At 41.2% G+C, this 23533-nt stretch overlaps 1 protein-coding gene across 1 annotated transcript in view; it reads right to left on the bottom strand.

Annotated features, from left to right (window-relative positions):
- Positions 1 to 869: 869 nt before the first annotated feature.
- ERCC3 (ERCC excision repair 3, TFIIH core complex helicase subunit) overlaps positions 870 to 23533 on the bottom strand; it is a 51178-nt gene continuing 28514 nt past the window's right edge. The window contains exons 10-15 of the mRNA XM_065413259.1: positions 21942 to 22144; positions 18171 to 18267; positions 17859 to 17976; positions 12024 to 12142; positions 2659 to 2811; positions 870 to 1426 (exon numbers count right to left, since the gene is read on the bottom strand). Of these exons, the coding sequence (XP_065269331.1) occupies positions 1292 to 1426; positions 2659 to 2811; positions 12024 to 12142; positions 17859 to 17976; positions 18171 to 18267; positions 21942 to 22144 (825 nt within the window). The 3' untranslated portion in view covers positions 870 to 1291. The remainder of the gene's footprint in view (positions 1427 to 2658; positions 2812 to 12023; positions 12143 to 17858; positions 17977 to 18170; positions 18268 to 21941; positions 22145 to 23533) is intronic.

Raw genomic sequence — 23533 nt, 5'->3', positions numbered from 1 at the left:
ATCTCATAGAACTGGAAGGGACCCCCAAAGGGTCACTGAGACCAGCCCCCTGCCTTCACTAGCAGGACCAAGTACTGATTTTTGCCTCAGATTCCTAAGTGGCCCCCTCAAGGATTGAACTCACAACACTGGGTTTAGCAGGCCAATGCTCAAACCACTGAGCTATCTCTCCCCCCTAGATCTGTGAACTGGTGGATCAAGGGCAGCATTACATTATAGGTTGTTTACAAAAATCCTACTCCTACTCACAGAAAGGAGCTAATAAATGCAATATCAAAAGTTTTGGTCTTATATCATTAATGGGCTGTTTGGTGGGTTTGTATTTAAAACAAATCTCAGGAGTTTCATGATTACATTTATTTTGACAGGCATTTTCGCAGTGGTAAAAGCAAATCCATCGTTGAATCAAATTAACAAGATTTCTTTGCCAGTATTGCCAATCAAAAATACCTGTGTTTTAAAAAAGGGCTTTCTCCATTGCAACCCAGCTTCCACCTCTCCCTGCAGCAAGTCAAAATGCTACCTTTTTATGCAAAACTAATTTCCATGGTAATATGCCAATGTTAAAGAGAGGATTATTTATGGGTGCAGTGTATGATGTATACAACAGAAGATAAACTGTAGTAAGAACCCCAAAAATACAGTTAAATGGATTGCTCATTAACTTCTAAATGTTTTTCCCAGGTTTACTCCAGTGACAAAGTCCCACTTCAGGTTTTTTCTCTTGAAGCTTCATGACATGTTGAGCTAGTTTGTTATAAATTTAAACTAGGTTAAATTAGGAGTACAAATTACTCAATTCTCCATATGTAAAAAATAAACATCATAAAATGTGTACAATAAATGATTTTTATTCAAGTTTTATTTAAGCTTTTCCTTCAAGCATTTTAGACTTGACTATTTTGTTTCAACTAGAATATTTATGATATAAATAAAATTTTAAACATTGGTACAAACTTGATATACAAAAAAAGATCACGTTTGCAGCATTTGCTTAAAAAGTGGTCTTTAAATTCACTTGATAAAAATAAAGGTTTTATTACCTTGGGAACACCACACAGGCATAACCAGGGTTCAGTCCTTCTATAACATCTTTCACTGTGGTCAGAGATAGTTCCTTCACTTTTTCAGCCTCACCCATTAGCATAGATATATTTCTAACTATTTATATATCTATATAGCCACACATTAAAGAGTCCTTTAAGGGTCTATAAGATATTTAGGCTCCATATTCCGCTGTATGGAAGGATAAATAAGTCCACAATTTGACAAAATGCTTCCATATATTACATCATTTCCTGAAACGTTTGAAAAGTGGATGGACATGTTTATTTGAAGATGCCTTGCTCCGTGAAGTGTGATATTCCATATAAACTGCATCATCTGCTCCAGACATAGAGCTCATTGTGCCAAAACGACGGGACACCTAGATTAAGAGAAATCGCAATTGTTCAGTTTAACTATATACATAATCTCCTTAACCCACTGATGCCAGAGTAGCTAGATACAATGCTGAATGATCAAATTAATATAGATATTATTAGGTTATATATATTTTAAATTAAATACTAAAACACTGGACACTTAGTGGATGATCAAGAATTCTGTATACCTAAGTGCATAGGTAAGTATACCCCTACTCCTGCACCAGGGATGCTCCTCAACCAAAGCACCTCACAACACACTACAAGAGTAATGTGCATCTCTAGTTAAAGTTGGTATAACAAAAGCAAAGAATCTATAGAAGAGATACCTCAACAGATTCAGAATTCAAAGGGCGTTCCAGCCCAATGCCACCACAGTTAATGGTCAAGCCTGAAGTCTGAGCTACAGTCCTATGATGTCCCCTTAACTCAATGTATTAGCAAGCCTTAGGATTGTCAATGCAGGGACGCTAAGGAAAATTAATCCATATTAATTTTGAAAGTGGATTAGTAAAACCGTATTAAATGCCTGTGGGAACACCCTCATTCAGACTAAAGTGGCCTTAATTCAGTTTAGCTTAATTAACTTCACAAGTGAATAACCAAATAAAGGCCACTTGAATTCTGAGTGAGGGTGTTCACACAGGGATTTAATGTGGTTTAACTAATCCACTAAAATTCACACGTTTGGTTAATTCATATTAATTTTCCTAGATCTCCCTATGTAGAAAAGCCTTTAGTTTCTAGTGTTTATTTTTAGGGAAACCATGTTTTATTTTCTATGAGTAAAAATAAAATAGCATACACAAAGATTGAATATCCTTAACAGTCAGCCCTATTTGAAGTACTATACTCTGGGGATGAAGTCCTGGAGCATGAAACCTTTCAATCAGTGTGACACTACAAATAAATTAACTGCACTAGGATATTTTTAATGTGTATTTCATAAAACTGATCTCTATAAAAGAAATTCGCCATCTGCTACCAATGTCCTAAAACATAAAAGGATACTGTAGCGGTCACACCTGTTCAAGTGTCTCATTTCTCTCTAGTACCTAAGCGAGCAGTTACTCTCATCATTAACTAGGTGTTATAGGAGCTGAAAGTAAAGAATTCTATTTTTCAACGTTCTGTGTATTGGCACTGTTATGCAGAAGCAAGACTAAGAAGTAAGGGTCCAGTTCTGTAGCATTTGTAGTCCACAGTTACCAGAAGCTAAGCGTTCTTCATTTACCTGAGTTGACTTTGAGCCATACTCTCCTGCTACCACCTCTTCCTCAGCATCCAGGTCAGATGCTTGCAGGACCTTCTGAAGAAGCTGCTGCTGCTCTTCTTTGGATGAAAATGAAAGTTGTTCTTCTTCCATTCCTGCAAGCTTTGTGATCACCTAGGAAGCAGAATGTGGTGGAGGATGCATTTTCTCAGTGTTCAGTTTAGTTTTTTTAAAATTAGCATCTCCCCATTTCCCAAGAAAATCAACTATGACCCTCCCCCCTCCCCCCCTCCCCCCAATGGGACCTTACTGCATTTATAGCGTATTAGCAGTCCATCACCTTTGGTTCACAGCTACCACAAATATACGTAGGCTTGGAAAGATTACATTTTTAAATTAGTGAATGTCGGTAAACTTCGATTCACCGCACACACAAACTGACATGCGTCTGAGGAAGTGGGCATTCACCCACGAAAGCTTATGACAGATCCAGACTAACACAGCTACCCCTCTGATACTAGACACCATGCAAGGCACTGCATTTAGCCGTATGGAATGGTAATCTATCAACCTCATGAAGCTCCAATACATCTATTAGTCTTAAAGGTGCCACAGGGGGAAAAAAAAAACTGACAGAAATATTTCCATCAATGATAATCGAAATTTACAGATGGGCAAGGGAAAAAAATGACGTTTCAGAATGTAGATTTAAGAATTTTGATTTAAGAATTTTACTTTGTATATTTTGACACGTGATGTTGACAGTTTGTGTTTTAACAGTTATAAAGCTTCTAATTTTTGACTCTCAACATCTACTGTCATTAAATTATTGTCTGACCCCTCCCCCCAATTTTATACAACTGAGAAAATTTAAATTGATAAAAATAGGGGGGGAAAAAGCTTAGAAATAAACCGATAACATCCATCAAAATTATTTAAAAAAAAATCGAATTCTGCCAAGTCTAAATACACAATACAAGGTGAATGATACCACACACCTGCCTTGTTACATTCTGTGCTAAAGGAACCGAATATAAAATGTCATTTAGATAAGAGGCTAGAACAAAAGCACATAGCTAAGGATGAAGGCAGGCTTATTTCAGAATGTTCAGCCAAACGCTTAACGTACCACATTGACAAGGAAATTGAGCAAAGCACATTTAGCTTAGTAATTATATTTGAGTTAATAATAAAGAGGGCAGAAAACTGCTTTTTTAGATTACAGTTTCTTCTTATGGACTGACCCACTTTTGTTTATTCCTCTAGCTTTCTTCACTATTCTACATTTTCATGAGGCACAATCCACCAGCTCTCACTATGAGAATTCTGACACGTGCATCCCACCCTTATTTGCCTTTACCACCAAGGATACAAGTACAGTTTAGCACATATTTTAGTCTCCTATTTAGTCAGATATCTGGGCAAGTATAGTAAATGTGCTATCTGCTGGTAATATATCACCACTCTACTTCAAAGTCCTCCTTTCCTAGAGAACTCCAAAGTCTCCCAGCTTCTGCTTCTTAGGGCTGGTCTACCCTGGGGGGGGGGGGGGGGGGAAATCGATCTAAGATACGCTATGAGAATAGCGTAGCTGAAGTAGATGTATCTTAGATCGACTTACCTCCTGTCCTCACGGCACGGGATCGACAGCCACAGCTCCCTCGTCGACTCCGCTTCCGCCTCTCGCTCTGGTGGAGTTCCGGAGTCGACAGGGAGCACGTTCGGGGATCGATTTATCACGTCTAGACGAGACGCGATAAATCGATCCCCGATAGATCGATCGCTACCCGCCAATCCGGTGGGTAGTGTGGACGTACCCTTAGTCTTAGTGAAAAAAGAATGTTTACAATATACGACCATTCACTGTAAATTCAGTTTCTTTCACAATCACTGAAACATCTCTCCCCTCAGTAGGGCTATCAGACTCAAAAACAATCTCTGTTTAAATCCAGAGTAGAAAGGAATCGACATTTTCCCCCCCATTTTGATTACTGATCCAAGTTGACTGCTTTAAAAAATTATGCTAGTCCTGAGTGCACTTATGACTTCCCAGTGTTTCCAGCCATGGCAGGTTTCAAGACAGACATTCAAACTGGGTCATACGGATTTATCATCTGGCTTTTTCCTCTCCCATTTCAATCTAGATATCCTCTGAACACCTGAGTTCTCTTGAACGTCAACAGTTAAGAGGTTAATGCTTGATACCATTGAGAAGCTAGGACACCAAACTGTGATCATATTTTATAAAGCTTTGGTTTATATAGCTGTTTAGAATATATAATTAATGCCAGTCACCATAGTTTATGGAAAATAGATCTTGTCAAACAATATTATATATACATATTTATGAAATTACAAAGGTATAGTGTTCATGTAATATATTTAGACTTCTATAAAGCATTTTGAATAAGAAACTGGAATGATAGAATATCAACATGGAACAAAAATGGATTAAAGACTGGCTAACAGACATGTCTCAAAATGTAAACAGAAATGGGGAATCATTATCAAGGGAGTGTATGTTTCTACTGAGGTTCCACAGGGATCGGTTTTTGGCACAGTCGACAAATACTTACACAGGGAACAAAACTTTGATAATGGGTTCTTCAATCTAGCAGACAAGGGTATAACAAGGGCCAATGGCTAGAAACTAGACAAATTCACACTAGAAATAAGGTGCACATTTTTAACAGTGAGGGTAATTAACCACTGCACAACTTACCAACAGTTGCAGTTGATTCTCCCTTACAGGAGGTTTTTTAAATCAAGATTGAATACTGGAGTGTATCTTTTAGAAAAACACCTAAACAGAAATTAATTCAAGGAAGTCCCTATGGCCTCTGTTACACAGGCCTACCTAGATCACAATTGTCCTTTCTGGTCTTACAATCTGTGAATCTATGAAAAATAGTATATGCTAAGATTGTGTCCAGCTTCTAACAGGAAAAAGTGTAGAAAGAAGAAAAATGATTTTAAGGTGTATTAAACTGTCCCTTGCGATGGTTTAAAAACAAAACGATGTGTACAACTAAAGAGAGACTCTTTGCTTTTCAACAGAATACAATACTTGTTTCAAGTTGGCCTGGATCAAGAAGTGTCAAATTTAGAAGTTATCACCGATTCTTTGGTACAGCAGGTTTTTCTGCCTTTGGTCCAAGATTTAATATAAAAGTCTTAGATTTGTAGAGCAATATTTTTCAAAGGGAATATACTTTAATAAGATAAAACATGAGACAATTACAGTTAACTCACTGGGTTCTGAGCAAGGAATCATGACAAGAGGGCTCTATTTAAAAAGCAACTGCACTACACAAAATAGCAAAAAGATGAAAAAAGCCACATTTTTTATCCATACAGACAGATATAACACATGGAACTATTTAATAAATGGCACATAAAACTATCCATACATAGCAAGTGTTTCCAGAAAACTAATTTTTTTTTTATTTTATTTCCCACGGTACCAGCCTTAAGTTTGGCACCAACCATTTGGCACTCATACTGTCCTAGTTATAATGCCAATTTAAGGCTCCTAAAACTAAGGATTACTTGCAAAAGGAAATCTCTCTGTTTTGGCCTTTTTTAATTAGTTCCATAATCCAAAGCATTCAAATACAAGTAAAGCAATTTCTTTGAGTCTTTTTGGCTATAACCACGTAGGCCTGTTCGCTATTAGATCAACACTAATCTGCAACTATTTGGGCAAACTTGATATGCCACAAAAAAGGCTTTCATATATAAAGACTGCAGTGAAATTATTTCAGTTGTGAGACCTGTTCTGAAGCAGTCCTCTTAACTGGCCATAGACTATGAAAAAAATGATTCTTCTAGATGTTTTATCCATGTAGATCCCACTCCAGATTGTGCATATACCTCATGTGTGCAAGGTCGGAATCTTTCAATAGTAGCGTCCATTGGGCTACACCTACTTCCCTCACCCGAGGACAAAGGGCAGAGCAGCCACAACCATCCCACAGTTCCCTCAATTCTTAATATCAATTAAAGACTCTGAAAAAGCAGGGATGGAGGGCGGATCATGGGCAAAACGCTGAAGAACCAGAGTTATTGTAAGACAAATATCAGGGGGTAGCCGTGTTAGTCTGTATCCACAAAAACAATGAGGAGTCTGGTGGCACCTTAAAGACTAACAGATTTATTTGGGCATAAGCTTTTGTGGGTAAAAAACCCACTTCTTCAGATGCATGTAACACAAATAATCATTTTTTCTCTGAGTATTTGATCCCATTTTAGGGCTCTGCTTATCAGTCACCATCTGGAAGGTGGGACCGAGGAGTCCGAGCTGCCACTAAATCAGGATAACACTCCCCCCCCCCTACCATATTTGGCACCTGATCTTTCCAACAAGTTGAGGGCATAATATTTAACCAACAGTAAAGGGGTTCTACAAGTGGCTGCCAGGCATATCTCATATGGAGAGGTTTGTAAAACAAGCTTGCGCTCTAGTGGAATGAGCTTTGACGTCTGGAGGAAGTATACCAGCCATGTGATAGCAGGCTGAAATACCCAAAATAGATAACTCAGTATATGTCTATGTTGCAATTCAGAAGTGTGAATATCCAAGCTAGATCAAAGATAACTAGAATAGCAGTATTAGAGAAGATGCAGCACCATGGGTGGTGGCCGCTTGAGTAGGTACCTCGAGTCCTGGGTGGGCAGGACTTCACTATTGTTACTTGAGCTAGCTATGATCTAACTACATCAAAGTTAGCTCAGGTATGTCTACAACCGCTGCAATTGCACCTCCCAATTGCAGTGTAGACATACACACAGATGTTCTCTGGAAAGAAGCCATTTGCCTCTTAGAAGCACTATTTATGGCAACAGTTTGGGAGTCTGTCTGAAGGGCTTTGTCCTATTAAGATACTACAGTAAGACCCTAGAAACATTTAAGGTGTTAAGTTTCTTTACCCCTGGAGAGAAATGGGGTTTTGGAAAGAAAATGGGGAGATAAATATTGTTTTAAATGAAAGTCTGACAACTTTGGGGATAAATGTGGGATGAGCTCTCAATGGAATGTTGTTTAAGGAGGGTCGCCCATTAGAGTTTGGAGTTTGCTGACCCTTCTGGCTGATGTCAAAAAGGTGATGGGGAAAAGCCACCATGAGGCTTGAAAGGACAATATTAAGATCCCACATTGCAGGGATTCCTTAATTGGTGGGGAAATATGGAGTAACCCCTTTCAAAATCTAGATACAGTGGGGTAAGAAAACTGACCGTGACTGGAAGAGGGTGTTGTCATGCCAAAAGCACTGCACGGTGGACCATAAAGGAACTGAATGAAAGTTCAAACTATTTCAAATGTAGCATATAATCAAGGATTTTAGGTATGGGGCCTCCAAAAGGTCACGGTTGTGCTGGGCTGCCCAAACAATTTTTTTTCCACTTTGTGGAATAAGTATGCCTTGTCAGAGCTTTCTGCTCTGCAGTAGAATTTCTCATATTTGCAGTGAGAAATTTCTGCTAATGGCATTCAATCAGTCAACATTCAGGCTGTAAGGTGCAGTGGTTTTTGGTGGGCCTGGGTGTAATATTTGCCCTTGGTTCGGTGTTGTGTCTAGACAGTCTGGAAGTGCTATCAGAGACTGAGTAGACATTCCGAGCTCTGTTAACCAGAGCTGTCTGGGCAAAGATAGAGCTATCAGAATCAATGGGGCTGTACCCCACGTATTTTTCCATATCATCCTGAGTATTAGTAAGATCCGTTGAAATGCCTAAGTGAGACATTGATCCCACAGTATAAAACGATGTCTTGTAAGGATCCCAGGGTCACATCTCCTCTAGAGCAAAAGACTGGACAGTATGTTTTCTTTTTGATAGGAAGCAAACCTATAATGGGATTTCCCCGCTGGTGAAATATCTGAGAAGGGAAGTCTTCAGGGACCGTTTGTGGTTGGTAATGGATTGTCCTCTTAGGAAGCCATCACTGCTGGCTCCTAGGAAATGAAAAGCTACTGGGGTTATTCCATGGAGTTGACATTATGTCCATAACTTGATTGCCTTCTACCACAGGGGTGATGAGCAGATACCGCCCTTGCTTGCTTACATAATACATTGCAGGTGTGTTGCCTGAGAGAATCCATACTATGGAATTTTTGAACAGGTTGGAATGCTATGGAAGCTAGTGAGATGACTTGTAATTCTAGAGCTATGTAAGGATTCATGTCCTTTTGGGACCATACCCCTATTCTATTCTATCTAGATTTGAATACCACATTCATCCCCACAGCATCTGAGCACCTTCCAATAGCAGATTAAGCAACATGAATACACATATCTCATGTGTTTGTTCTCTTATCCCATCCCCAGAGTGGGAAAGTCCCTGTATCTCAAGGTGGTCCAGGTTTGCACCCAGCCTGTTCCTGACTGATGTCTTATCGGTCTTTGTAGGAGGGGATGGAGAAGGATACCCCTCTTCTGAACTCTCTTGATGTAACTGAACTGGTGGTCAGATAACAGGATGTAAGCTAGAACCACAACGTGTGTGGTCATCTGATGTCTTGTGGGGTGATAAACTGACTTTAGCCAGCATTGCAACGGACATAGGTGAAATTTGACTAGTGGTGTCAGGTAGGTGCATGCTGACATGTGGCCGCTAAATCTGAGGCAAGTTCTGATTATGGCTGATGAGTTCACTTTGAAGTTGGTGATAACTGTCTAGAGAGAGTGAAATGTGTCCTTGGGAAAGTACGCTTTGGGTAACTTGGAATCAATTAGGGCTCCTATGAACTCTGTGATGGGTTGGGAGTTTTTCCCCATGAAGCCCTGCTGTCTACATAGGTGAAGGACACAGTTCTAGGCTGTGGTGACTTCTTGATGAGACCAGCCAATTGTCTAAATATGTATAGATGGGAAAGGTTTGTCTCCTTAGTTATGCTGCCGCAACAAGTAGGCATTTTGTGAAGACTACTGGTGCTGTGGAGAGAGACTGAACAGCAGTCTCTTGTATTGGATCATAATATTGAAGCGATGTCTTGGAGATCGACAGCCACAAACCAATCTTGAGCTAAAGGGAAGGGATGATGGCTGCAATCATTTTCAGCTTGAACCTGAAATGGCATAGATAGTTGTTCAGTCTGCTCAGGTCTAGGATAGGACAAAGATGCCCTTTTGTCTTCAGAATAAGGATATTTTGGGATCTGAAGCCTCTTGGCCTAAACTCCGCAGATAGTTTCTCAAGGACCCCTAGATGAAGCAGGGAAACTACTTCTTTTAGTTGGTTTTCCTGAGAAGGATCCCTGAAGAGGGATAGGAAGGGATTTGGGGGAGAGAGGGAGGATTTAAATAGGTTCTAGTATTCAGTGGAGACAACTTCCAGCACCCATTTGTCAATTGTTATTCCAGTTGGGCTTGGTAGAAAAGAGAAAGATGGCACCTGAAGGTGGAGTTTGGGGAGGACTCTCATCCAGTTTCAGTGTGGTTCTCAACTCCTGCGTTAAATCTGGTATCTGGCAGCTGGTGTAGTCTGAATAGTGAGTACCCTAGGTGGGTACTCAGAAGGCCGTTGTTGAGAGTAGCTGGGTGTCTTCTGTCTAGTTTGCCTTTTGTATCTGAATAGCTTGCAGTTTGGGGCTGAATGCCCACTGACCATAGTGTGACTCTGGAGTCTTTTAAGGGCATGTAAAGCATCATCATCAGGACATCATAGTAATAAATCTGTACCCAAAACTGAGAAGTCTACTGTATTCTGAGTCTCCCTAGGAATACCAGAGGCATGATGCTCTTTTACATAGTAACTGCAGTGGCCCTATGTCTAGCCATCGTGTCTGATGCATCCATGGCTGCCTGTAACTTCTTTGCCATTAGGTTTTTTTTTTTTTTAGTCATAATAGTTTTTAACTCCACTCTATAGAGTTTGGACAGAAAGAAAGATGTCCCAGGTTACATCATTCAATTTCGCAAACAAAGCTTTAGTTCACTATTTGTAGCTGAAGTGATGCTGATGAATAAGCCTTCCTCCCAAAGAGATCTATTTTCTTTAGGTTTTTTTCTCCTTTCAGGTACTCTTAGACCGTTTCATTTTTTCATGAACTGCAGAGTCCACTAAAGAATCCAATGTTGGGAGGGTGCATAATCGCTCAAAACCCTTTTGGCTACTTGGTAGCTTTTTTTCCTGCTCTTTTAGCTGTCAGCGGTAACGTTGCTTGCATTCGCCATAGAATTTTTGCTGTTCTAAAATGCCCTTGTTAATGGGCAATGCTATTATAGCAGAACCGAAAGAATATATTATGTCAAATAAATTTCCTTAGTCAATGAGGTCTCTATTTCTGGTTCATCAACAATCCAGGCAAAAAACTTCTGGAAGGGTCTAAAGTCATCAGGAGACAGTATAAGTGCCAAGACAACTGCCTTGTTGGGAGAAGATGATGAGTCTTGGGGACAGGATGAAGGATGTTGGTCAGGTGGTTCAAGATCTGTCTGTTGAATGGTGGGGAGAAGGTTCTCTTCTGAAAGATGGAGTAGACGTCTTCCAGTGGTGGTGCTAATCTTTGAGGCGATGTTGACACCAACCTGTTTTGGTTGGGAGAGTTATTGATAACTATGCCAGTCCTACTGGTGCCACTGGTCCAATGATAAGGAATCAGAACTGCTTCATTTACAAATTTTTGAGAGCTATCTTTGATAGTAAGGACTCAGAGATATTATTCTAAGTGTGGATGCTGAAAACAAGTCCTGAGAGAAAAGATACCAACCACTGAACCATTAATTTGGGCAATATGGTTTCAGGAATAAAGGCTGTTCAAACTGCAATTCAATTATGAAGCCTTTCATGACAGCATCAAGCAGAACTGATGAAGTGGAGGGAAGGAAAAGGTCACAAATGAAGAGGAAAAAAAAAAAAGAGAGTAGTGTTCTTAAGATATAACCAGAGGAAGTAAAATATACCAAGATATTCACTGGACTCTGATGTACACTATATACAATATCACCTACAGCAATGAGGACTTTGACCAACTGGGGACACAAAGCTAGTTTACTTGAGTCTCTATTCTCCACGCTCTCAAATGGGAGGGCTTCCAAAACTTACATGTTAAGGCCATCCCATTTTTGTGGAATCAGCCAATTTTTCCCATAAGTGTTGTTTCTCTGGCCCCACTCCCCAGTTGTTGCCTGCTATAAAGTCAGAATGCTTTGCCTTGTCAGATGCTGTAATTAATGCTACCTTAACCTGTCCTCTACACCAGTACAGGCACCACAATATAGTAATGTTACAGCAACAATAGTTGCCTGTAAGCACCAACTGATTAACCAATTGCACCTCTCATTATCTTCAGGAAGTATATGAGGTACATTAAGACTCCAAGATGTGCAAATCTGACATTAGACGCACAAGTCATCAGTGTTCCACATTAAAGGGACAAAATTACCTTGAAGCTGTAACCTTGATCTACCAGAAATCTTTGTCGTTTGGTTGAATATGCCATTTCCTGAGTATCTTGAGATACAAGGGAATAAAAGAAGGCATTGTATTCCTCTGCAACCGTCCCTAGGAGACAAGAGGTATTAGACAATTAGCCTATATGAGTAAATTGAAGGATAAAAAGAAAACATCCAGAGCAGGAATGTAAAGTTATTTTTTTAAAATTGCTTTTCTGAACATACTTTAAGTAAGTGATCATCTACATAGCATGGAAATTCTTGCTGAGAACTATTGATAGCTTGAAAAGAATATGGGAAGAGGCAACGGGAGATATTGGAGACCTAACTCTTGGAGGAAAATAGTGCTTGTTGAATTGTGTATTCCAAACAAGGGGAGAACAAAAAATTCCCAAGGGTGCTATGCAGGATAATCTTAAGAACAACTTAAATTGTGCTTGCGATACAAGTCAGGAAATAGGACAGCAGCAAGATACCAGAGGAAAAGTTTTATAAATGTAAATGTAGAGATTTACACTGACATGGCACAAAACCAGATGAGACAATAAGATATTTAGCTAGGAATTAGTAAGGCTATTCAAAATTCTGAATAACCTAGGCTATATAGTTGTATATGGATAATAGATTTTATGACTCAAACAGCACAAAGCAACTATGCGATAATCCAGCCCCTCTCCTCGCCACCAGCTAGTACAATAGTGCAAATGTTACATCTATTTCAGACATTTTCAAATCCATACTGTTCCATCGTGCAATCTAAGCAACAAGGAATCAAATTCTGAGTATGCACTAAGGGCTGCACTTTCTAATTTCAAACAGAAACAGTGCTCCAGGTAACTACTGTCTAAATACAAGGCAATTTAGGTATTTTTTCAAAAGCACTTAAGCACTGAGGAACACAAGTTCTGTTTTCAAAAGCAACCTAGGCACTTAGTCAATGGGACTTAGATGGTTTAAAAAATTAGATATGTGCATTTAGAGCAATGCTACAATAATTTATTTGTGGTATATTTTTACTAGGATTATCGGTCAGGAGAGCATTGAGGAACGAAAATGAATTAGAGGGAACTTTACTTGTAGATAAAAATGTGTATTACTTGGAGTCCACTTGGAAATTAGATACTGATTCTAATAGGGATTACCCAAATGAAAAGTAGCACAAATACATGCAGTATATTTCTTCTAATTTATAAAAATATATGCACCTATCCTATGCTTTGGGTGCCTAGACCATGAACTGAAGGGCACCTGATATAAAAGGAATACCCATAAATATGCAACTTGCCCATTTCTCCTCAGTAGCTGGAGGGGATGGGAGCTTTACAGCATGCCAGAAAGGATAAAAAACCACACTCTGCAGTCCGGTGTCCGGGAGTGAGATTCCAAGTCACTGACCTTCACAGAGAATGCCCTGACAGCACCTACTGTTCAACCACTACCAGTGACTTAACTGTGGTGGCCGGGCAAGGGAAGACAGGGATCTCAAGTAAGGAGGTCTCAAATTATTTAGGGCCTTACAAGGTACAACCAGCTCCTTGAATTCCACCTGGAAGCTTACTGCAAGCCCTGCAGATCCCAGGGCACTGATCTGACATGTTCCCCATGTGCAATTCCATTCACCGGAAAGGACTCAGCATTTTGCACTAGCTTCAGCCTCTAACTAGTCCCAAGATGTAGACCCACACCGAGTGCATTACAGCAATCTAGTTTCCAGGTGATAAAGGCATGGATAATTGTGGCGAGGTCTGCACTGAAGATAAGGTCATACTTCTTACATGGCAAGGATGGGAAAAGAAGCACTGTGCACACCACAGTCACTATCCAGGCATCCAAAAGCAGTCCCGGACATGACAACCATGGTGTTACAAATGGTTGCACTTTCTCAATGACGGCAGCCAACAAGTTCTACTAAAATTCTCCTGGCTGCCTCCCCCAGCCAATTAACATTCTCTCTCTCTCTCTCTCTCGGATTATGTTACAGTTGGCCCCAAGCTCTTCTTGGCACAGTGGTACCTTGCAGGAAAGAACCCCTGAAGTAAAGGAAGAATTGCCTCCAGCTACCGTTTAGGTTCTCCCAGAACAATACCAGAGCCATTCAAGAGCAGCTCAACCACTACTGCAAGGGTCCACAAGTGAATCTAAGTCTTACGCTCCAAACCATCCAAGGGAGCTTAAGAGAATAAGCATAATGTCTTCATCCACTGATAGGATAGCTCAGTGGTTTGAGCATTGGCCTGCTAAACCCAGGGTTGTGAGTTCAATCCTTGAGGGGGCCACTTAGGGATCTGGGGCAAAATCAGTACTTGGTCCTGCTAGTGAAGGCAAGGGAGCTGGTCTCGATGACCTTTCAGGGTCCCTTACAGCTCTATGAGATAGGTATATCTCCATATATTCTAGGCAATTCGTTTAACTGATGCAATCAGTGCAGTTTTGGCACTAGACTTGTAACCCAACTGACTTGAGGCCAAGGAAATCTGATCAATCAAGAAACCGAGCACTGCCCCACTACCACCTTCTCAATGACCTTCCCCAGATGCACGATGGATACCCAGTCACAGTTAGCCAGAATGTCAGTATCAAGAATTGGTTTCTTGAACTCTGGCCTCAATAGCTTAAGACCACTGGCATCTTTCCCACCACATAGGGAAACATCAACAAACACAAGCGAAAACCGACACAGTACTCTCCAGCTGGCCTTCACTCGAAAATTGTAGCACAAAAGCACTCCAGCACCTCTGTAACCTGAATGGCACCAGCTGTAATTCAAGCAAAGATGACAGCATTTTCCCCTGCTGGATGTGGTTCTATTTCTGCGTCAGCAGACAACTCATTCTGAATCAGAGCAAGTTTGTCTGCAAAACAACATTAAATTTTTCACATAAGTCAAGCTCAACCTGGGTGGTTACAGGCTTTATCAGGCCGTTGGTCACTTCAAACAGTTCTGTTGTGATGGAGGGAGAAAAACCCGTCTTTACTTCCTGCAAAGCCACAACATACAGTCTTAAAGTCTGCACATCATAATTGGTCAGATTCATATGAGACTTCCACCATCAATGCTCTAGTTGTCTCTCCTCTTCTTTCATTTGTTATGGGTCATCAGAACCACAGAGAGCTGTGAGGACAGAGTTGGTGGAGTGGATATTTAGGGACCACAGAACCAACAATGGTACACTGTGACCATCTAGGCCAAGCAGTAGTTAGATTCCTCTTCCTTAATTACGGAAGCCATCATTCCAGAACTGCAGCCAAAACTTAATAAGTTTTTTAATTTACATTTATTTGAAAAGGAAAGCCTTTCAGGACTGAAATAAATGTTCATTCTGATTTTCAACAGATTAGGTTTGAGGTGCAGAGTGATAAGTGTTAAGCACTGAGCTGCTTTGAGATCTGCCACTCAGAAATTTCTCAAATCAAAATCCACAGCTCAGAAAATGGCAATTTCAAGTACTAAGATTATGCAACTACAAAAAATATTTGAAAATATACTCTCATTGTCTTGCAAACATGTTTATCTGGTTTTTAAATGTGAAAATTATGCTGGTGGAAGGTACCAGTCAGTCGTCCATCTCGTGGTTGAAGAAGGGAGGGTATCTAAAGCGCTAAGATCTGGTTCATGAGTTTGGAGGGAGCCTCGAAAGTTATGTTCCATGAATGTGCCATGGTATGGGAGCAGGGGCTGAGCCTGCAGGTCCTCGTGCCATAGTGGCCTTCAGCTTTACTGGGAGCTAATCAGTACCCAGTGCTGCAGTAGATTCAAGCCACCAAAGCATTCTCCCACCAAGTATAAAATGGTGAGAAGCCCAAGATGTGTCAAGAAAAAGAGTCAATCCTAAAATTCTTTAAGTAGGAGGGAAGAGAACCAATTGAGACTCCTGCATCCTACCCCACCCAGAACCACATAGCTTGAAAAAAGCCCTTACCGAAGAGGGAGGAAGAATGAATAGAGGGTCCTACTCAGGAGATGGTGGGGAGGGAGAACAGTATGCTACACATCATGCCACCCAGAAGCCTGGAAGGGAGGCATAGGAGTGTATCAAGGGGAAAAAAAACAGGATTTGTTTGTTAGCCGTTTTCTGAAGTTTTGGTGGTTCCATGCCCATCCACACCTGTCCTCTACAGAACAAGCACCAAGCAGCACCAGTGCAAGCTTTCCCACGCCACCTTGCCAGCGTCTGACCGCTGCTCTAGAGCGGGGGTCTCAAACTCAAATGACCACGAGGGCCACATGAGGACTAGTGCATTGGCCCGAGGGCCGCATCACTGACACCTCCCCCCCACACCACTGCCCCCGGCCCCGCCCCCACTCCACCCCTTCCATGAGGCCCTGCCCCTGCCCAGTCTCTTCTCCACCTCCTCCCCTGAGCGTGCGGCTCCCTGCTCCTCCCCCCTCCCTCCTGGAAAGGGCTAAGCGCCACCAACAGTAATGCACCTCACTCAAAGGACAAAACACGCACTTAGTTAGATTTACTTCTGTTAAAGCCCCCCCACTGCACTGGGCTGCACCACCACTCCACCCCGCTCTGCCTCTTCCAGGGGTGGCAGGTTTGTAGAAATTTTGGTGGTGCCCAGAACCTGCCCCCCCCCCAAACTCCACCCCCACCTGCCTAAGGCTCTGGAAGGGAGTTTGGGTGTTGGGTGCAGGCTCCGGGCTGGGGCAGGGGTGCACGCTCTTGGATGGAGTTTGGGGATAGGAGGGGGTGCAAGGGTGAGGGCTGTGGGGCTGGGGATGAGGGGTTTGGGGCATTGGAGAGGCTCGGGCATTGGAGAGGCTCAGGACTAGGGCAGGGGAAGGGCAGCCTGCCCTGGCCCTAGTGGAGGGGGGCACTAGGACCCTGCGGCAGTAGGTGATGCTGGAAGCCGGCAGAGCAGAGCAGAGCAGTCAGCATGAACTGCAGGCTCCGGGGCGGTGAGGGGGCAGCAAGTGAGGCCGGGGGACACTCGGGGGAGGTGCATGGGGGTGGCAGGCGGGGCCGGGGGAGAGACCCAGCCCCAAACATTGGGGAGCAGCGAGCAGGGAGCTTAGCTGCCACATAAAATAACTGGGGGGGGGAGGTAAGGGGAGTTTGGCGGCAACAGGAAGTAACTGGGGGGGGGCGCGCGGGGAGCTTGGCGGGCCGCAGGGAAGAGCTCCGCGAGCCGCGAGTTTGAGACCCCTGCTCTAGAGGGACTATCTAGACAAGTGATAAGATAATTCGGTCTCCACACGCAGACAAATACTTGACCTCTGCAGATACTTTCAACAATATTATCAATTTGTGCTCATTTTGACAGTGGTGTTGGTAATGCTGACACTTGCTTGTTAGGAACTGCAATGAGACCCAATCTCCAGAATACTGATTAAATGTGTTTCAAGACAGCACTTTGCTGCTGCTCAGAATATGCACGTGAAGAAAATTTCCTGAAGAAAATGGACCTTAAGTTCTTAAAGGAAAGGAAAGGCAAAACAAAGAAAGAAGAAGAGAGAGCCAAGCAGGAACAAGGGGTGATCAAGTGTTCCAACAGGCAGATAGGAAAGGATAAGAGATAAGACCAAAAAAAATGAAACAGAGAAAGATAAATACATGGCTAATGGAAAGAAAAAGTCAGGATAAGAAGTAGAGAACATGAAAGAAGCAGAAAAGAGATGGTTCCTTAGTGTAGCACAGTTTAATAGCTACTCTTCAATTTTTATCTTACATGTAATCTTGGGTCAACAGTGGCCACTGCCGACTATGGCAATCTGCCTGCTTAGTTAAATGGATGCTTTGTGTTACACCAAAATTATTAAGAATTCCTAATCTCGTACCAGGACCCAAGACACAGAGCCCAAAAACAACCTCATTTACCTTTTTTGGCTCTCAGCACTCGTCCCAATCTTTGAGCCTCCTGTCTTCGAGACCCACCATGGGACGAAATCTGAATCAGAACATTGGCTTCTGGTAGATCAAACGATGTGTCACCTACCTACAATACAAATGCAGCCTCTGAGCAATAAGCTGTTTTTCCACATTAAGAAATGAAGACAATGAAAAATACAACTTTGGTGATGCAATAAGAAGTATGTCAAAAATAAGTTGGCACATGTAACTTACTGCATTTTTAAATTAAATTTGCACCCTTCAACCTGATGCAGTATCACAGTGAATGCCTTCACTTACCTTGGAAATAAAGATAGTGTTGATTTTTGGATTGTGCTTGAAGTTCTGTAGAATCTGCATTCTCTCTCCTTGTGCAGTAGGACCATATATGTAAGGTCTAAGATAGAACAAACATTGAAAGTAATCAGTTCTCAAGACTTCTCAGAACTATTTATCCTTAGGTTAGGATACCACAGAGGGGAGTGCAGTATAACCATTTAAAATTTCAGATCAGTCTATAAATAGGAGTGTTTTGATTTTGTTTAAAAAACAAAAAAGGTTGTGCTGCTCATCTTTAATCCTTTGGCTCTTTACTGTAACCCTGCCCAAATGTATACTGAATCACCACCTGGGGCAAACCCAAGCTGCCAGAGGCAGACATCTTTCCACTTTCTGCAGAAATAAATCCTGACAGCGGTAAATGCTTTTCATTTCATGTGCTCTGACTGAACTGCGGATCAGTGGACTGAAAACATTTGCTAATCCTAGATGAAAGGCTGAATGCAGCTGTTAAAATAAAAAGGTGGTTGGTTGGGTTTTTTTTTGATCAAATCCAATAAGCCAGCATATGGACAGCTGTGCCCTTCTCACTTCTTCCCACTTGAGTCCTTAAGAATCCAAGTTTCCCTTTTATTTAAATTCTCAGTGTCTCAAGCTAGCTGTTAGGTATTTTATCTGGAAACGATGTCTATGTTTTGAAGTCAACACCTTTCTCCTCCTCTCCAGTAACACCTGGACATACGGTTTGTGACCAGAATACGTCCACTGGGTTCTATGGAAAAGAACAGCACAACCCGGGATTTATAATGGTGGAGGAAGCTATGAGACTCTTTAGTGTACCTTGCAAGCCGACACTCAAAGGTTAAGATAGATGTGGTAAATTCTTACTTCTGTCTGCAATCTCAAGAGGACAGCAGTGAAGTTCAAACTGTACAGGTTATCTCCTTACAGAGTCCGAAGGGAAAGTGATAATACAGGAAGATTTTGTGGGGATGTTGTACATACCCTGACTTTGTACCTGTAGAGCTGGATTTCCCCTGGATCTCCTTCGTTCCACAGTCTCCCAACTACCTTATATTAGCAGCAGTTTTCCATAACACCGCATACAACTTGACCCCTTCATCGACCCCCTCCCACTTTAAAGTTTGCTGTGAATCTGCAGCATTTGCTGCAAACTCCAGGGCTGACTATAAATGCAAGAGAAACCTGCAATAATGTGCAGCTGCTGCTTTTCCATCTCTTCCCCATTCTTTGGAGAAGCTTGTTAACAAGCACCTTCGAAAACCAAGAGAAGCAAGTTTCATCATTCACGTTAAGAAGTTTTTTCCCTATTTTTTTTTAAAATAGGACCAAAAGTTTAGCTTAAGTTTACATACTGCACACATCACCATGGTATCTGAGCACAAGAACCCAACTCATAGTATGCCAAGACCTTCTACATCCCCTGGGTATTGGCGGTTAATGCCTTCGCTTACTGAAAACGTCATTCTAGTTTTTGTGCTGCCAAATCTCCTCTAATCCAATTCTTCTACTTGGTACATTTTAGTAACAGTCTTTTCCTAGCCAAAGCTGAAGTGGCTCATAGGAATGAGACACAAATGGTTTTAAACAATACTGTTGTTGTACAGCTAGTGAGACCTTGTAATGCTGCTGTAGTTATCAGTCTCCCAGTACTTCTATTTTTAGCCTTCATTTATCATTTCATTTTAGGATGTGAAGGTGATATTCATCCCAAACAAAATTAACACACAAAACATCTGCTGTTGATTGAACTAAAATTAAAAAACTTGTGAGAACTTCACATGTCCATCAGGAGCTGCTTCCAAGACTGTAAACAGAGCTTGTCAAGCATTTGCCTATATTGTTGTAGCTAAACCAAAAAAATGGGATGACCTAAAACTGTTGGGTGTTTAATCTCCCCTTGACTCCCATCAGTTGGGTTTATCGTGATGAACAAGTTAGAACACTTCCCTACCCAGAACAAACAAAAACCATCTAATAACTTGAAAACCAATCCTTCCTCCAACCAATGGGAAGATAATGAGCCTCAAGGATCAATACCTGTGTCGTCATAATCTGTCAAACCCAGGAAGGCTGGGCGTGTCTTCTATAAAGCAATGATTTAGATGTATTGATAAGCACCATGGCTGTAAGCAAAGAATGGCTTTCATACAAGCTATACTAGCTCTTGCTCTGGATGACGCACAGAATGATGGTCAAGATGCCAGGATCAGCTCTCAAGAGACTCCTAATCTCAACACTTAACATGAGCTTTAAGAAACTCCGCCTTTTCTGCCTCATGCCAATCCCCCATGACTGCCAAGCATTGCAATCCTGCCTTCCCTGTGGTACTGACAGTTGTGTAACCTTGGGCTCCACTCCAGAGCCAAAGAGAGCAATTTGGAAGATGGATTTTAAAAAAAGCAATTGCCGCCCCCCCCCCCCACATCCTCCCACAACTTAATAACTCTGCCAAAAACCTTTAGTAGTTTTACTTACAATGCTTCTCAAACATCTTTACCAGTCACTAAGTTACAGGACTGCCCCCTCCCGCCCATCTCTCATTTATTCTTTACTCAAAGACTCATTATATTCATTATCTTATATGGAACACCGAACACAGTTAACAACATTGCAGAAGCATCATTCTAGCTAATCTCTGTCCAGACAGGTTTAAGAATAATGATGAAAGAGAACATGAGTTCTGAATCTGGAAGTCATCCAGCACTGTTAGCCCAGCTTATTGTTTGAAGTCACAGTGAGCTGGTGTAGAATGGCTATTGCACTGCCATTCAAAACTCATCACAAATTTGGGAAAAAGAGATAAGGGAGTTTGTTTTTTTGTACGAAATACGTTGGAAACTCCTGGACAGCTGAAAAGGTTTAGAGGGCTAAATGCTCCTCACCATTTCTGCCAAGAGAGGGGAATAGAAAAGCCATGATTTCGACTCACGATTGAAAGGGTAAGGCTGGCTTCTCCACATGCTCCATGGAGGAAACCCTTCCATGAGTATCAGGCAGGGAAGAACCAATCTCCTTTACTATTTCCTCATTAATCCTGCAAGCACTTTGATGCTAATCCCTTGGCAAGTAAATTTTAACTTTTACCTCTGCTTTTGCAATTGAACCCCGCCCCAAAGAGCAATTCCAAGGCAGCGGAGGAGTCCAGAGGAGCGCCTACAGAAGCTGTGCTGCTGTTTATTAACTGTATTACAGTAGTGTGTAGAAGCACAATGTACTAGGCACTGTGTAGATATGTTGTAAAAGCCATTGCCCCAAAGAGCTTAAAATCTTAGTTTTAAGACAAGACTGCCACAGGCCTGGAAGGGGGCAGAAAGCAGGGAAGGCCATGGCTTTCTGTGGGCCCTGAAGGATCCAGGGGCTCCCTGGTACAAAATTTCCTTCTTATTTCACATGGGGGCAGGGACACTAGTCTGTTACCTGCACAGATAATTGACCATCCAAATAGCCCCTTATTTAGTCACTTGCCTACAGTGCTTTTATCCTCAGCTTATTTTATTGTGACTATCAGCTCTCTACATAAGTACTAGTTTAAAATTCCTCTGTAGCCACTACAGAAAATGCACATCTTATCTTATCTTAGAACGTTACACTTGGAAAAATATATTGCAATACACATTGAAATTTACTTGAAATGCTCTTCAATGTTTCCTATCTTTATTAAGTTTAATGTTTATTATAAAAATGCCTGAAGTGACTGAAATTTGTGAAACATATTCATTTTCCAGTAAGGAGAAGGAGACGGTGCCCTCCTCATTCACAAATACTTACTTCCCCAGTCTGATGGCATACTCCTTCAACGCAAACACATTGTCAGCAAATACAATGATCTTGTCATTCCTTCGCTCATGAAATTTGATCAGGAACTGGCATGCTCTGAATTTATTTGGGTTCATAGTGTAGAGCAATATCCGCTTCTTTGTTTTGATAGCCACATATTCTCTGTAAAACTCTGGAGACATTGGGCACCAAACCTAGAAATTTTGAAAAAAAAAGGAAAAAAAAAAGTATACACAGTAATAATGAGTCATTATTATTTTATGAGATTCCATTTGTAGTAGAAAACAGATATTCATAGATTTTTAAGGCCAGAAGGTACCATTATAATCATCTAGTCTGATTTCCAGCATAACCCAGGCCAGAGAATTTTACCCAATAATTCCTGCAACAAGCTCATAACTACTGGTTGAACTAGAGGATATATTTTAGACATCCAATCTTGGTATAAAGACAGTCTTCTTTTGGACTTCCCACCACTAGTTGAAATCATCTCTTAAATCACTGTCAGCTGAAAGAGACATTTCGTCTTCATTAGCGTATAAGTGTAGCAACTCACCAATCTGTTTTTAACATGTCCATGCCAAGTTCCATTTAATTTTAATTACTATTTTCCAGAGATTTTTTTCAAAAGGATCCATCTCTTCACTGGTGCACATGTAGATTCTGCAGCTCCTGAAGTGCTAGCTTCAACTAATACTGCTAGCTCAAATTAGTAGGGTTCTAGAGGCTTTCCCCATTTATGGTCTTTCCTTACAATATATTTTTTTAGCATTACATGATTTTATATTTAGTGAGAGACCTTTATTTACGGTCATATTATTGCATATAATTAACCAAATTTGAGGAACTTGCCACAAATGCAGTGGTATTATCTGTACACCACAGTTTAGAGTAGAAGTTCATCTTTTTTTTTTCCTAGTCTACATACCATGCTCATTACCATAGATTCCAAGCACCCAAGAACAGAACACTTGCAAATAAAGCTAAGAACAGATAACAACTACATTGTACATGAAAGCATAGTTTATAATAATTGTTTAATAAATCAAGTTTAAAAACATAAATCTGCCATTAATTTAAATGAACATTTGCATTATGGCATGGAAACAATATAGGAGACACTGCTGAACAATTACGTGCTTCCTTAGTGGTCATTATTATTTTCTTTTACTCAAATCCCATCTTCAGTGCACAGATTAAACAAGTGGACTATACAATGGGTTTAGAGGAGGTTTCCTTTCTCACCAGGTTAGAGTCTAACAATGGAACTACTCTGGATTAGGCTTCATAGCTCCCGCACATCCCCTACTTGAAAGGGGTAAGAAATTTTACATCAATGAGTATTTTCAGCTAGGACCAGCAGATGTGTGAGTTTGCTAGGGGAGAAAGAGGAAGATAGAAATAAAGGCTAATTCTTGACAACAGAATAATTTAAACCACAGGATTTAGGAATTACTGCCACAGAGTACACAGGATCTTTCCCACTAAGTGACTTATGCACTCGTTCAAGGGTAAAACTAGTAAAAATGCACTTCCATCCCCACTGATCTTTTAATTTTAAAATTTTGCATGGCATGCACTCC

Source organism: Emys orbicularis, chromosome 11 (assembly GCF_028017835.1).
Source record: "Emys orbicularis isolate rEmyOrb1 chromosome 11, rEmyOrb1.hap1, whole genome shotgun sequence".
In the NCBI taxonomy this organism is placed as follows: domain Eukaryota; kingdom Metazoa; phylum Chordata; order Testudines; family Emydidae; genus Emys; species Emys orbicularis.
The sequence above is the reverse complement of the archived record's forward strand: the minus strand, read 5'-3'. Positions and strand labels throughout refer to the sequence as shown.